Source organism: Cottoperca gobio, chromosome 6 (assembly GCF_900634415.1).
Source record: "Cottoperca gobio chromosome 6, fCotGob3.1, whole genome shotgun sequence".
In the NCBI taxonomy this organism is placed as follows: domain Eukaryota; kingdom Metazoa; phylum Chordata; class Actinopteri; order Perciformes; family Bovichtidae; genus Cottoperca; species Cottoperca gobio.
The window spans coordinates 12,488,178-12,502,934 of record NC_041360.1 but is presented as its reverse complement, the minus strand read 5'-3'; the positions used below and the strand labels follow the sequence as shown (position 1 = coordinate 12,502,934).

The following is a 14,757-nucleotide window of genomic DNA, read 5'->3' as shown; positions in this document are numbered from 1 at the left end:
TCCATCCATCCATCCATCCATCGTCTATCGCTTATCCGGGGTCGGGTCGCGGGGGCAGCAGCTCCAGTAAGGAACCCCAAATTTCCCTTCTCCGGGCCACATCCTCCAGCTCCGACTGGGGGATCCTGAGGCGTTCCCAGGCCAGAGAGGAGATATAATCTCTCCACCGAGTCCTGGGTCTTCCCCGGGGTCTCCTCCCAGCTGGACGTGCCTGGAACACCTACCTAGGGAGGCGCCCAGGTGGGATCCTTACTAGATGTGGCTCTACTCCGAGTCTCTCACGGATGGCTGAGCTTCTCACCCTATCTCTAAGGGAGACGCCAGCCACCCGCCTGAGAAACCCTTGCCGCTTGTACCCGCGATCTCGTTCTTTCGGTCATGACCCCGCCTTCATGACCATAGGTGAGGGTAGGAACGAAGATCGACCGGTAGATCAAGAGCTTGGCCTTTTGGCTCAGCTCTCTTTTCATCACAACGGTCCGGTAAAGCGACTGCAGTACTGCCCCCGCTGCTCCGATTCTCTGGCCAATCTCTCGCTCCGTCGTCCCCTCATTCGCGAACAAAACCCTGAGGTACTTGAACTCCTTCACTTGGGGTAAGGGCTCATTCCCTACCCGGAGTAGGCAATCCACTGGTTTCCTGCTGAGAGCCATGGCCTCAGATTTCGAGGTGCTGATCCTCATCCCAACCGCTTCACACTCGGCTGCGAACCGATCCAGTGACTGCTGAAGGTCACAGACCGATGATGCCATCAGGATCAAATCATCTGCAAAGAGCAGGGATGAAATCCTCAGGTCACCGAACTGCAACCCCTCTCCTCCACGACTACGCCTGTCCATGAGAATCACAAACAGGATTGGTGATAAAGCGCAGTGACCCACTCACCCAATACTCCCGCAGCACCTCCCACAGTATCACACGGGGGACCCGGTCATACGCCTTCTCCAGATCCACAAAACACATGTAGACCGGTTGGTACTCAGGTACTCCCAGGCCTCCTCCAGGATCCTTGCGAGAGTGAAGAGTTGGTCTGTTGTTCCACAACCAGGACGGAATCCGCATTGTCCCTCTTCAATGGGAGGTTCGACTCTTGGCCGAACCCTCCTTTCCAGCACCTTGGAGTAGACTTTACCCGGGAGGCTGAGAAGTGTGATACCCCTGTAGTTGGTACACACTCTCTGGTCCCCCTTTTTGAATAGGGGAACCACCACCCCGGTCTGCCACCCCCTGGGCACTGTCCCAGACTTCCACGCAATGTTGACATTATACTTTTGTTAAATGAATTATTTTCATGTATTAAAGTACATTGGAGTTTTTGTGTGTTTTGTATCCACAGGTAAGCCTACAGAAGGAAGAGGCCCAACACTTGGGAAACAAGTCTCAGATTATCTTTACACTAAATTCAATTTTGCAATCTATAACTTAAAATAAGTTTTTAATAATACAAATAACAAACACAACAATATAATGAAGTTAAAATATAACCTCACAAAATGAGAAAAAACAATTGGACAACATTGGAAAAATAAAATAAATAGGATCTCTTCAATAATTCAAATAATTAGGTTGAGAACACTAATATATTTAAAAACGAAAATATAAATAAGACAGGGAGAGCATATTTAGTTTTTATTTAGTCTCACTCTTCATGTGAGCTTTTTTCGCATTTCATGTTGTGTTTTGCTACTTTGTAATGGCTTGTAGCAATTATTCTCTCCAAAAGAAATTGGCTTCACAATGCATTTTATTTAGGAAACTTAGATTCAGATTAGTTCTTGATTGAGTTTTAAATATAAATATTTAACCCAACAGAATAATTGTATTTATTATCTGAGGACAGTATGTTTGTGATATACATATGTATGTCCATATGGATATAATTATAGCTCATTAATGACCTATGTAATGTGGTTATAGAAAGGACTTTGTTCTTGTTTTGCCAGACTTTGAGAAGAATATTTCCGATAAGAATGAATGAGTGAAATATGGAGCTTTAAGTGAAACACACTTATGGTACATTCTATTTTACATATGTTTGCATCCTGTCGTGCAGTTTAATCTCTCACAATGCTTCATATACTATTTTCTATTTATTTTTTGTTTTTGTTTTGCATGTAACTATAACCGAATGCAGTGGGGAAAATGCACAATACATTTCTTTGAGATGCAGATAAAAGAAGCTGGTTCCTTCTCAAGAAATGGGAATATTAATGTACAATTACCGTCTCAAAAATGGTCCAATAATCACTCATCGCTGCACACAATGGTTGCTCATTAACCCTCATCCTACCAACTGGGGTCCCTGCAGACCCCAGAGGAATACATTTTGTCATGTCTCACATGTGCTTTAATCTATCATTCTAATTGTTCATGACTTTGTCAGTCAACCTGTTCCTAATGACTTCATACCATTGTTTTTCGGTTTCTGTTTTAATAATTAATTTTTAAAATACCAATTCAAGGAGCAGGGTAAAGACTGTTGCCAGTGACCCCAGTCAAAAGCACCCAAATGCAGCCAATGCCGTTTTAATCGATAACATACAATAAAAAAATGTTTGCCATGGGTCCTAATTTAAAGAATCACACACTATCAGGGGGTAGGGGCACACTGTCAATCATTTTGAAGGAGACATGCACAGATTTTCCTGATGTACTCTGTCTACTATCCTTTTACACAGTATGCAAATTAACTTTAACTTTCCTAAAATAATAATATATAACCTTATATTTTTTTCTTTAGATGCCATTAATTACATAACGTGTTATTTATTTGGGAAGAAATAAGTTAAATTTACTATGATGGCACATGAACATGCATTCATTTCTTTTTTAAATCACAGAGGCTTGGAGAACTGCCAGACACAAAGTCAATAGTGACCTCTAGTGTGTCTGCTGTATGAAGTAAAAAACATGGGTAAAAACAGTTTATCATCTTTTCGTATTGTATGATCTTTTAAGCCCCTTGCATGTCTTGTATAACCACAACAGGCTATTAGATTAAATAGATAGTGTCTATGTTATATTAATCATAGGGTTACTGCGTCTTTTGAAAGAGGCATTCCCTCGAATGGAGCCTCGTAGTGAAATAACAATGTATTTATCAAGTTGGTAAAATGTGTATTCATTTATGCTTTGTCCTCTTCGTCCTTACTCAGGGGGAATTTTTGTTTTGGCTTTGTGTTTTGTTATGAACCTGCAAGTCTTTATGCGCATAAAGTGCGCATGAGGCAGCCTAGTGAACACTTTGGAAAACTGACAAGGGATTGCCAAATCATTTCCTTGCCTGGGAATGACGTCTCTCCAGCACAATTCAGTTATATTTAGAGCCTATATATAGTGGAGTCGCCCCCTAGGCTTTGTTGACTCTGCAGCAGGCAGCAGCAAGGGATCACGATACTGAAACGAGACGTCCTGAAACAGACACCATGTGATCTATATAGTTACAGTTTTGTTTATGATCACTAAAGCATAAATGTTAACTACTTCCAATGATATTTTATCATAATAAAAAAAGTAACATTTGCACGCACACTACACACCTTGTACATTACAAAGACAATCAGGGTTTATATACATCTACAGTTTTAAATAATCCCTGTATAAAACACCAATAGTATGTTCACAGAGGACAAAAGAAAGCGTATTGTTGCCCACATTGCGACACAGAAGAGTCGAGTAATATGCCCCAAACCGGTTGAAATCCCCAGCTATGCTTTCTGGGTAAAGTGCGCCCCGGTATCCGCCCATATTCGCTTAAAGGAGGCCAACCTGAGCAGCTAGGCCGGACGCTGGATCAAATGGAAAGTTCAATCGATTAATTTGCCCACTTTTTTGCATGTTACCGCTTGCTTCTTATACGAGGTAGAACGACTTAAATGCGGGCGTGTTGGTGTGAAATAGGAAATGCAGAGATCGTGTGAAACGAGAGGATTATCAGCTTGACTTGTTTGGTCGCTACTTCGGACGCGGAACTCCACTCGCTAAAAGGTAAAATAAATGGATACAATTAATACATGTGTGTCACTTAAGGGTTTGTTGCAACATTGTAATTACTAAATTAGTTGATACGCCAGTGTGTCCAATATGTAACCACTGAACAATGGCATTATAGTGGAAATATTCATTTTCGTTGGTAGTGCAAACTACGCCCAATTGTTAACCTAACGTCTGGCCCTGCAATGCAGACCTTTGGGCTAGCCTGTCAATGGCGGCTTCACAATCTGCACCATTCCCCTTTTGAATGAATGATACCGACTTTGTCCGGGCACACGGTGCAGACAATGTTGCATTAAGTAATTGCTATTTGTAAATCACATTTGGTTAGCTTATAGTGGCTAGTTAGCTTACTTGTGGAGGCTGTGGGCGAGCCCCAATGCTAAGCTAGCTAACAGCACAGCAGCCTGTATTTTAAACAGTGCTCAGAGGTTTTCACACAACAAATCTGGCAACCCTGCGGGCACAGAAGTGGAGTTAAATCAAATTCCTTTCGACTTTTAAGCCTGCTGTATGTGTTGTTGCATGCTTGAACACAGCACAGGGGCTTTCATTGAAAGGCCGGTTTAAACCTCGGCTAATTCACATAGGTGACAAACTAACAGAGTAGCTCACTATTCAGTTGTATAGCTGCTAGTCAGTGGTCCATTTCTCCATACGTCCGCACCATGTTGTTGATTCTCCTGATGTTATATAGTTTGAAAAATAGTTATTCATTGGGAATAATCTTGTCAGTGATGTGATAAATAAAAAGATAGATACACAATGCCATCCATATGGTGTCAAAATGAGGCAAACGACGACAATGAGTCATATTTTCAGGAAATAACTTTTCCATTTAAATCCCACAGCATCATACCTTTTACCACAATTTAAGGCAACATACTACAAGCTACACTGTCAATGTTTTAACTCTACTACAACCCAAATGAGGGTGAGGAAACTGAGTTTACTTATTATTGAACCATACATAAGATGTATATTGTTGCTGTAAAGACCTCACAGTTAACTGCTCATAAACCATATTCAGTTATGTAAAGGCACTTTCACTACCTAATGAGATGAAAGTGTTAGTATTTATTTTTTACAGGCATGGCAAGCAGGTGGAAGACAACTTTCTAGTGTTGCTGAAATGGTCTGTGACGGTGTCAGTAGTCTTACCTGTTTAGGTAAAGATAAGACCGTTTCAAATGGACAGAACCGCCTGTAATGTGTGTACATCATAGACAGTGATGGGTGTAATATATAACATACAGTGGAGCATTGTTTAGTGTTTCAACACATAACTAATTATAAAAGTATACCCTTTTGTAGGCCAAATACCTATCAAACAACATTCTCGTTTTTGTTTGTCTAGAAAAGGCAATGATATTCAGTGGCACTCCTCCCTGACTGCAGGCTGTGAGCAGTATGTACTGTAACTTCTGAAAAGGCCAGCCGCCACTATTGATGGGTGCTGCTCCACAAAGCAGTCAGACAGCAGAGAGCCTCCCAGTTGCTTGTCAATTTTGGAGCCTTAATGTCATAGATTTTTGCCTGGGGTTAGTAGCTGTTGTGTGGCTGCTACTCTTAAAACTCCACTGAAAGTGTTTCTTGATTACACATGCAGGGAGGATATCTATCTGTATTTCACTTATTCAGTATTTTTGATATGAAGCTTTTTTTGTGTCTTAGAAACTTTTTTTTCATTTAGCTTATTAGTTTTAAAATAGGAGTTTGTCAACATTTGATGTACTTTTCAGTGTTTATATTTCATAATTTGAACATAATCTCTTGTGGTGAACCACCATATTTTGTTTGTGTTGATTGTATTTTCTTCTGCAAGCTTCTTGTTGAATACCAAAATGGGCTTCTTTTTTTAATATATAATTGAAAAGCAAAATAAACATGATGGTATGGAATCTAATTTTCAGCAGTATTATTAAAAGGATAGTTAATTTCAATTTTTTATTTTTTACCTAAGGCAGTATAAATTACTCACTGGATGTGATGCATCAAATGTCTGCCAAACCTGAGGATGCAGATTTCCCAGCAAACTGGCAGCTTGTCAGACATGAACAGTAGCAAATGGAGCTTTTTGACATGATAGTTTTAATGACAATTCAGTGCTGGGAAAAGAGTTGTAACTATCCACAACAGAATATAACCTTAAGTGCACACAGGTTTATTCATCTGAGAAATGCACTAATACACTTTTCCTTTTATGGCTTTGACGGTGCCCCAGATGACTTTATATGGTGCCAGATGACTGTCCGCCTGTAGAAATATGAGTATAATGTGCAGTGTTTTGTTTTTTTTGGTCCTGCAGGTGAATCATGACAGAATATAAGCTGGTAGTCGTGGGAGCTGGTGGTGTTGGCAAGAGCGCACTTACTATTCAGCTCATCCAGAATCACTTTGTGGATGAATATGACCCCACCATTGAGGTAAAGAAACTGTGTACATGTATGTGTGAATGCATTTGCACTCAATTCATGACGGTCCATGTTTCTGTGTTTATTTTAGTATATCGGCTTAAAAAGAAAAGCTGCAGCAGGTTCTTCTGGTTTAAGTCTTAAAAAAAACACCAAACTGGTTTTTAATAACTTTCCATGCATGTCTGCCTGCCCGTTTCTATTATACATTATATTCTTAAACATCATAACCTTTAAATATAAAGATAATTCTGATGTCATCCAAAACCATCTCTTATTTTATTAAGGGGATATTTGGACATTCGGCCCACTTAATCCCAGAATTCTGATTTGCTCTCTGACCTCTTCCACCTCCAGGACTCCTACAGAAAGCAGGTAGTGATCGACGGAGAGACGTGTCTGCTGGACATCCTGGACACTGCAGGTCAGGAGGAGTACAGCGCCATGAGGGATCAGTACATGAGGACAGGGGAGGGCTTCCTCTGTGTCTTTGCCATCAACAACACCAAGTCTTTTGAGGACATTCACCACTATAGGTGAGCTAAGAGACGGCGCTCTTTGGCCACGGTGTGAAGGCCGTGTTTCAATCACAGTTAGTTAAAAGGGATAATATTTCAGGGCGTCCTAGTAGCCTCGGGGTGTAAGGTGCTGACCATGTAATTGCAATGTTCCTGGTTCGTGTCCGGTCAGGAACCTTTGTTGCATGTCATTCCCCTTCTCTCTAACCCTTCATTTCTTGTTCATTAACTAATAAAGGAAAAGCGGCTCAACAAATGTATTCACTAAAGTGACATTTGAAAAAGATTTTGTCTGTAATGGTTTGATTGTTACGTCCCTTCCCAAGTCACCTCTCTGCACCGTGTTTGAGACTGATAACCTTTTAACATGTGACGGTGAGTTTTTGACGAGTACAGTTTGTGGAAAAATCAAAGTTCTGTGGAACTGAGTGATAATTTAAATGTCATTTTCTGCAGCCCCATATCATTTGATGGGGTCAGCGTTATCTTAATGATGAATTGTAGGTCACAACATCAGTTACATACTTTATTATATGATCTATTTTGTAGTAAAATACACAAATTCAGATTTTTTTATTTACAGACATGTACTGTGGTGGTTGCAGTATATGCATAATTACATTTCGTAACAATAGGTTGCAGCATTGAGCAATAAAGCATGACTGTATTTTTACTCTGATTATGACGTTATTGTCACTCTGAGCAGATGCATGCAAGTGTTTCCTCAGTTGTTTTAAAAATAAATGAAATTTCTGTCAATGTCCAGAGAACAGATTAAGCGGGTGAAGGACTCCGAGGACGTCCCGATGGTGTTGGTGGGGAACAAGTGTGACCTCCCGTCCCGGACAGTGGACACCAAGCAGGCTCAGGACTTAGCACGCAGTTACGGCATTCCCTTTATCGAGACCTCTGCCAAAACCAGACAGGTGAGAGTCCAGCTGGAGACGGCCACGCCCTCAAGACTCAAACAGTTTAACTTTTCATTCTGCCTTTAAACTGCAGGTCTATAGAGCATGTTGAATGCTGAGAAGTTGCATGTGGCCTCAGGGGTATTGGCTTGATGGACTCAGAAGTCCTATACATTTTTGTTCCAGAAAAATTAAGCTCCATAGTAATTTTGACAAGTGTCCTTGCACAGGCTTGATAATGTTGCTTCTTGGATCATAGGAAAAGTTAAAGTGTTGAGTCATGTGGTGCTGTTGATTTGTGTCACATCTAATGGTCTTTTTTTATAATGTTGCTTGGAAATGTCTCGGGCATTGTGCTGCGCATCGTTAAATCCTCTTTGGTTAATTTAATTCTTTATTTATGGGTGATAATGTAATCATTGCATGCTACTTTGTCATGGATATATAAAATGATATCATCATTAGGGCCATCTGCAGAGGATCCTGCATTATAAATCAGCAAATCAGTAAATGCGTGTCAAGGAGTCTGCATGAAAGGACGAACTGTCGGTAATTACTCAGGGGGGGTTAATGATTCTGGTTACTGTGACTGGGTGTTGGAAGATTTGCCGTGGCGTAGTCACATCAAATGGTGTGTGTGTTGTGAGCATGGCCTTAGGTGGCTGACTCGCTGACAGTGATCTGTAAACGCATCCTTTCCTGGTCTCTCTGCCCTGGGGTGAATCACGGCTCCTTCTGGTGCGGGGAAACTAATGACACAATGATTAATTTCTTACAGCGCTGTTCATCTAGTCCTACATGAGTGTACCAATAATTCACTGTCCACATGGTGCTGCTGCTGTTGGATCAGCAACTGTCTCTTGCATTCAAAGCCACCTGGTGTTTGCCAAATTGCAGTGATTTCATCTTACTTCTCTGGAAATCTCCCACTTACAGTAAAATGCACAATCAAAATATGCTCCTCATGCATGCGCTTCTCCTTTTTTATATTAGGTTAAACAGTTAAAGTGATACTCCACCCTAATCCTCTTTAGAGTCACTCACCCACTGGAGGCTAAAAAGGTGGCTGTTTTTTAAAGTATATTTAAAGTTAGGTTTTTTTTTGTTCAGTTTGAATGGATTCCAATGATAAGACTTTAAGGATTAAAATTAAACATTCTCAACCCACTCGTGTGTGTGTGTGTGTGGTTCAGTATGTTCCAAACAATTCTCGTTTTGCCAAAATACAGCTCAATACACTGCTTCTGGCATTGCTTCAAAGAAGGCAAAAGCATGACAGAAAAGTGTATTTAGCTGCATGTTGGCACAAAGATAAACATTGGAATTCTATGTAGCCAGCCACAGCCACTCTTCATTGAGAGGAAGGAAACATAACCTTTTCAAGCATGAGGAGGAGGAGGAGGAGGAGGAGGAGAGTGTTCTGCATTCACAAGTTTGGGTGGAGTATCAGTTTATGTAGATTAGGCAGGCCAGATGTTGCAGATAGACCCACCTCAATACATCCGCTTTGCTCCTTTTTGTATCTGTAAGCTGTAATACATGCACCCATACAGTATGTCCTCCTGTATTCCTCAACATTGAGGGAAGTTGTGTCTCATACTACAGAGAGTGGAAGATGCCTTTTACACTCTGGTACGGGAGATCAGGCTGTACCGGCTCAATAAGCTCAGCAAGGAAGAAAAGACTCCGCGCTGTGTCAAGCTTAAAAAGTGTGTTGTGATGTGAAAGGGGTAAGTGTATGCAGCCGCGCGCCCACCAGCTCTGTGTGTTTTGGATGTGTGTGTGTGTGTGTTGGTGGGGATTTTGGAGAAGGCAATGGGAGATGAGATGCAGTGAGAGCTGGTGCTTCAAGGTTCTCAAAGCTAACCTGCTGGTTTCTACTGGGGCTGTGGTGGAGCGCTAACAGGAGGCTGAAACACATGATTTCTTCCATCTTCAGTGTCTCTGTGTATCATGGCTTATTATTATTATTATTATTATTATTATTATTATTTCTAAGGCCGTTTTCACACTGGGTTTGTTTACTGAAGTCTAATACCCCCCCTCCCCTTCTGCTAACCGTGCTGCTCTGCCGTCACACTTTCTACTTTTGTTCCGATCCGGGCGTACATTGCGCAATTCTTTCCTCATCAAGGTGCAGACATTGACCCTAGTTTCCACAAGGAAATGATGTCGGTGCACATTTAGATGTGTGCAAGAAATATGGAGACTGTTGATTAAGCAGGCAGCGTCACATGAGCACTATTTGAAGTAATGCAACAATCTGAACGGGCTGAAAAGGTATTTAAACGGCTACTACACTACTGGAGGTAAAACTCTAACATGGCATCGCTTCAGGGTTATCCTCTGCGCTTACACCAGTGAGGTGTTTTTTGACTGAACATGAGCCATACTACAGTTGTCCTAAAGCCGATCAGACCCCTCCCCCCCCCCCCCTGAGGTTGACTTTGTCTGCACTCGTGTTCAGAAAAAGTTCTTATTAAATATCCAATAATAATGTTCCTGGATTCGGACTAAACAACCAGTGTGAAAGCATCCCAATCTGCTGTAATCAACATGAGAAAGTGCTATGGGGCTGCTGAGCCAACGTGTGTGTGATTAAAGGAGATTATGGCGAATCTGGGACCGAATCAGGTGCTGAAATGTTTCCAATGAGGATGTGGTCCAAGAAACTGGCAGATATGTTGTGAACAAAATTTGTGTGTGTGTTTGTGGGTGTGAGTTTTTCTTGCGGTCACGAATCCCTTTTTTAGTCTTTTTTTTTTTTTTCTTCTTTCCTTTCCTGCTGAATTTGTCACAACCTGAATTGACCTCAGGCTCTTTACTCTGCAGCTCCTTGCAGAGTCACATCACAGTTATTGCACTGTACAAACTGTTCTCGTCTCACACACTTGCCTCAGTGTGAAATCATCAGACACTGGCTGCATTTACATGGAGCCTTTTATTCCCTAACAATCAGAATAATAGCTCAGCAATAATATAAAAACCTTAATTTTAACACCTGTCAGAATAAATTGTCTTGACTAAAAGCAAAGTTGTGCCGCTCTCTTTTAAACAAAACAAATGTTCCTTATGAGTTTTCTACCGTTTCCCCAGAGTTGCCTCTTTCTCAGGGGAACACTCTTTGAATTATTTTTTGTTTGATGGCGATAAAACAGAAGGCTCTCCTTCTGTTCAACACATCTGCTAGAAGAATATTTCTATATAATTCTTTCTTCAGTACAAACGTACACCAGTAACTAGTGGACGTGACAAGCACTAGATGCAGGGTCATCTTTTTAAATGCATTTGTATTTAAATAGTTTGCGGGTGCTTGGCAGACTGCACATGGACAAATGTAAACGGGACAACTTGTTCTGTTTTATTTAGTCATTTAAACACGTGGTGGGAGTTGTAAATTGGATTGATTCAGAGAGAAGGAAACTGGCTCATGTAACTGCAGCTACTGTCTGTTGTCAGTGGGAACACTGCTGACGTTTACTCTGGAGTACATGACACTAGTTATGTTTGATCGCTACTTAATCGGTACTGTGTCTCAGCCTGAAATGCCGAAATGGATTGAGAGATTTACCTGCACTGTGTGTGTCACGCTGATCTACACTTGATAGAAATTTTGTTCAAACTGATGTAAAATGGAATTTGACATTATGCAAGATAATATTTTCTTAGATTTGAAGTATGATTTCTGGTTTTGAATTTGGGGAACAAATAAAATTAAAACTGCCACAGAAAGTTTGGAAAAATCCTTTAGTTTCTTTGGCAGTGGAACATGTCAAGGCTACACATCAGTTTGACATTAAAGATCAAGTGTTGATTGGCGTTTATTCTGTCCCAATTATTCTGGAGTGGAATAACCCTTTTAAATTCAGCAGCTTTTACAATATCACCCAAATCAAAAAAACACTGTTAATCCTTTTAAATAGTCTCCAGCTCTTTTTAATATTTGTTTTTATTTAATTCATTTTTTATTGGTAATACCTGTCCTGTCACTCTAATAACTCATTGTTTTTATTTATTTTTTCCAGGGTGTTGATGATGCCTTTTACACATTAGTGCGAGAAATCCGGAAGCATAAGGAGAAGATGAGCAAGGAGGGCAAAAAGAAGAAAAAGAAGTCCAAGACAAAGTGTACACTTATGTGAATAATTGCCCCTTTTCAAGACAGACAAAAAAAAGAACTATGTTGAACAGTTAAAGTAATACATTTTGTACATTACACTAAATTATTAGCCTCTTTCTCAATACCCATCATTCTGAATACTAAACCTGACCCTTTTTTCTCCTGCCTTTCTATTGTTTGCTACTTGGACACCAATAAGCTTTATTTTCAGTTTAGTGCCAGTTGCCCACATGTGTTGGTCCAACAGCCTGTTTGATTTTATAGGATGATGATGTTGATTTGGATATTTTTTTTATATACCTGCAGAGCTGTGAGCTAATTACATCACAAGTCATGTTTGACAAATTATTCTTTACCAACTTAAAGTTGTCCTCCCCCCCCGCTTTGCTTAAAAGGGCATGACCTTCAAACGTTTTGTAATGCTCTTTTTAAGTTTGGGATGCCAAAGAATTAATTTTCTTCCTGGTTATTGTAGACGAAACAGATTTGAAGAAAAGACCAACATTCAGCCAGATGAGATCCAAATGTCCCAGCCACTGTAACTTCCCCATCTTTAATTACCTCCTAGGTATGACTTAGTTATGTCACTGATATAAGTATGCATGCAACCTCCTACTCTTCTCCGAATGTTTAACACCCTAATTGGCTATTAATTAATTTGCAATTTGTCAATGCTTTGTACTGTGTGGGGAGTGATTTCTTGCCTACATGAGATGTTTTTTTTCTTATCTTTTTTTTTGCATGCGTTATGTCCTAGACGACATGGGTATTGCAAACTGCCTCTTTATACATTAAACATAGCCAGCGATGAGGAACTCTGAAACAAGTGGACATCATACGGTCTTGTTTTGCAGATTTATATAAAGTACTCATTTACTTGCTTTTTGTGAGCATTAAATCAGCCATTAATGATTAATGACAAATTCAGAGATCCAACCTGTTTTGGGATTACAAAACGGGACTAGCAGCCAGGTTTTGTGTCGGCCAGACTAATTTTCTTTTGCAGGGATTCATGCCTCGTCACAAGCTAATATTTAACGGCTTGTTTGACCTTACTGGTCACATATTTCCTGCTTTATTTCTTTACTCTAAGGCTTTACGGCAGGATGTTTTATTTTGTAATTTATCAAGAATAATCATTTCATTGCTATTTGTTACAAAAAAGTTAGTTCTCCTCAACATCCTCCTGATCGAGGTGTCTTATATAAACGGCATGAGGACCAGCTGAGCTCATTATTCAATGTTTGTTAGGTTTTAAATTTGAGGATTTGTGATTTTACAGTAGCTGGCCATAGATGTGTCATGCCTTGCATATTTTCCTAAGCTGTTGACTCGTTCGCTAGAAAGCAGAATGAATCTCTCAAACAGCTTTCAGGAATATTTCTCTTGGTGGAGAGTCACAGAGGTTGTTCAAAATGTTGTCCAAATTGATTTTCAGATTCTTCCTTTTTTGCAAGGCTTTTGAAATAGTTTTTGGATTCATTTCTTAAAGTGTTTAAATTGTTTGGCAGGCTGCCTTTCAACAGAAATGATTGTCCAGCAGAGTAATTTGTCATTATCTCTCACAAAGCTTGTGTGTTGTGGTGGTGTAACTGGAACTGATGTTTGTAAATGAGGCAATAATTGCCACGACATTGGTTTTTAGAGAAATCGTCTGAATTTATAAAAAACAAAACAAAAAAGCAACCAAGTCCTAGTTTCTTTCCCAGGTCAACCCTTAATTTCCTCACATTAACAAGCTGTTCGCCTGAGGATTTTTATTTGCCTTTATGTTGCCATTAGGTGCTACATTTAGACGGTAGAAAGAGCCAAGACAACATTTACTTTGTCCTGTGTGTGTGTGTGTGTGTGTGTGTGTGTGTGTGCGTGTGTGTGTGGTTGTGTGCTCACGAAATGCACAAAATGCAACGTTGTTGACACAGAAAATCCAGACATGATACATGTTTCAAGATTAATGAATTTTGACCCAGTTTATTATTACCTCCTTTTTTCATGAAGTAGATAATAACTAACTGCAATTTTAATGATGAAACCCTCTTGTTAACAATACTGTTTGAAAAGTAGTTTTACTGAAATGTTCCTCTTCCCTTTATTGCGTGCCAACAGCTGATTTCTGAAATGTATCATTTGTACCTGGATCATATTTTAACAACCTTTGTATAGTTGTGATACTGAAAGGTGCATATTTTGTAAATTGTGCTTCATTTCGTTGGTGTGTCTAAATGAATGTTGCTTTAATGGAGTTTCACTCCGCTCTGTGTATGTGATTAGAGAGTGTGACTGGATCCAGGTCTAGGGAAGTGAATGAATGACCACTTTACAACACACCTGTTGTGGACAGTGTAGAGTGGTGATCTGATCTCAAATGAGTCTATTTTTTGCCATGAATCTCACCACTCCTATTTAATGTGTAATAAAGAACAAAGTAAAGAGGAACTTAACTTTGTCTTTCTTTTCTAAAATTGTCTTTTGATTATACATTTACCCCCCCCCCCCCCCCCAGACCTAAATTGGCTCTTTGCACATGTATGTTTGTTCTATAAACTACTGGAGGACATGGTAACAATTACTATATTGACACTAATGTACAGTATTATAAACATTTTAAAGAAGAAGTTATGTGTTTCATTATTTCTACCTCCATGTCCGACGATCACATCAATGTTTCCCAGCAGGTGGCACTGTTCACTCATGTTGGCAGGTTTGACTCGTGGGGACTATTCTACCAGCGGCCCACAGAGTGAGCCTGGATTAACTTCTAAAAGTCTTGAATGTCTTCCAAAATAAACCAGGACTGAATATGC

The 14,757-nt window shown here is 40.1% G+C and overlaps 1 protein-coding gene across 1 annotated transcript; it reads left to right on the top strand.

The window, feature by feature from the left end:
• The first annotated feature begins 3,721 nt into the window (after positions 1–3,721).
• Positions 3,722–14,389, top strand: kras (v-Ki-ras2 Kirsten rat sarcoma viral oncogene homolog). The gene is made up of 5 exons (XM_029433432.1): positions 3,722–3,987; positions 6,302–6,419; positions 6,765–6,943; positions 7,692–7,851; positions 11,859–14,389. The coding sequence occupies exons 2-5, from the start codon at positions 6,309–6,311 to the stop codon at positions 11,973–11,975; spliced, it is 567 nt and encodes a 188-aa protein (XP_029289292.1). The 5' UTR covers positions 3,722–3,987; positions 6,302–6,308; the 3' UTR covers positions 11,976–14,389.
• The last annotated feature ends 368 nt before the right edge of the window (positions 14,390–14,757 follow it).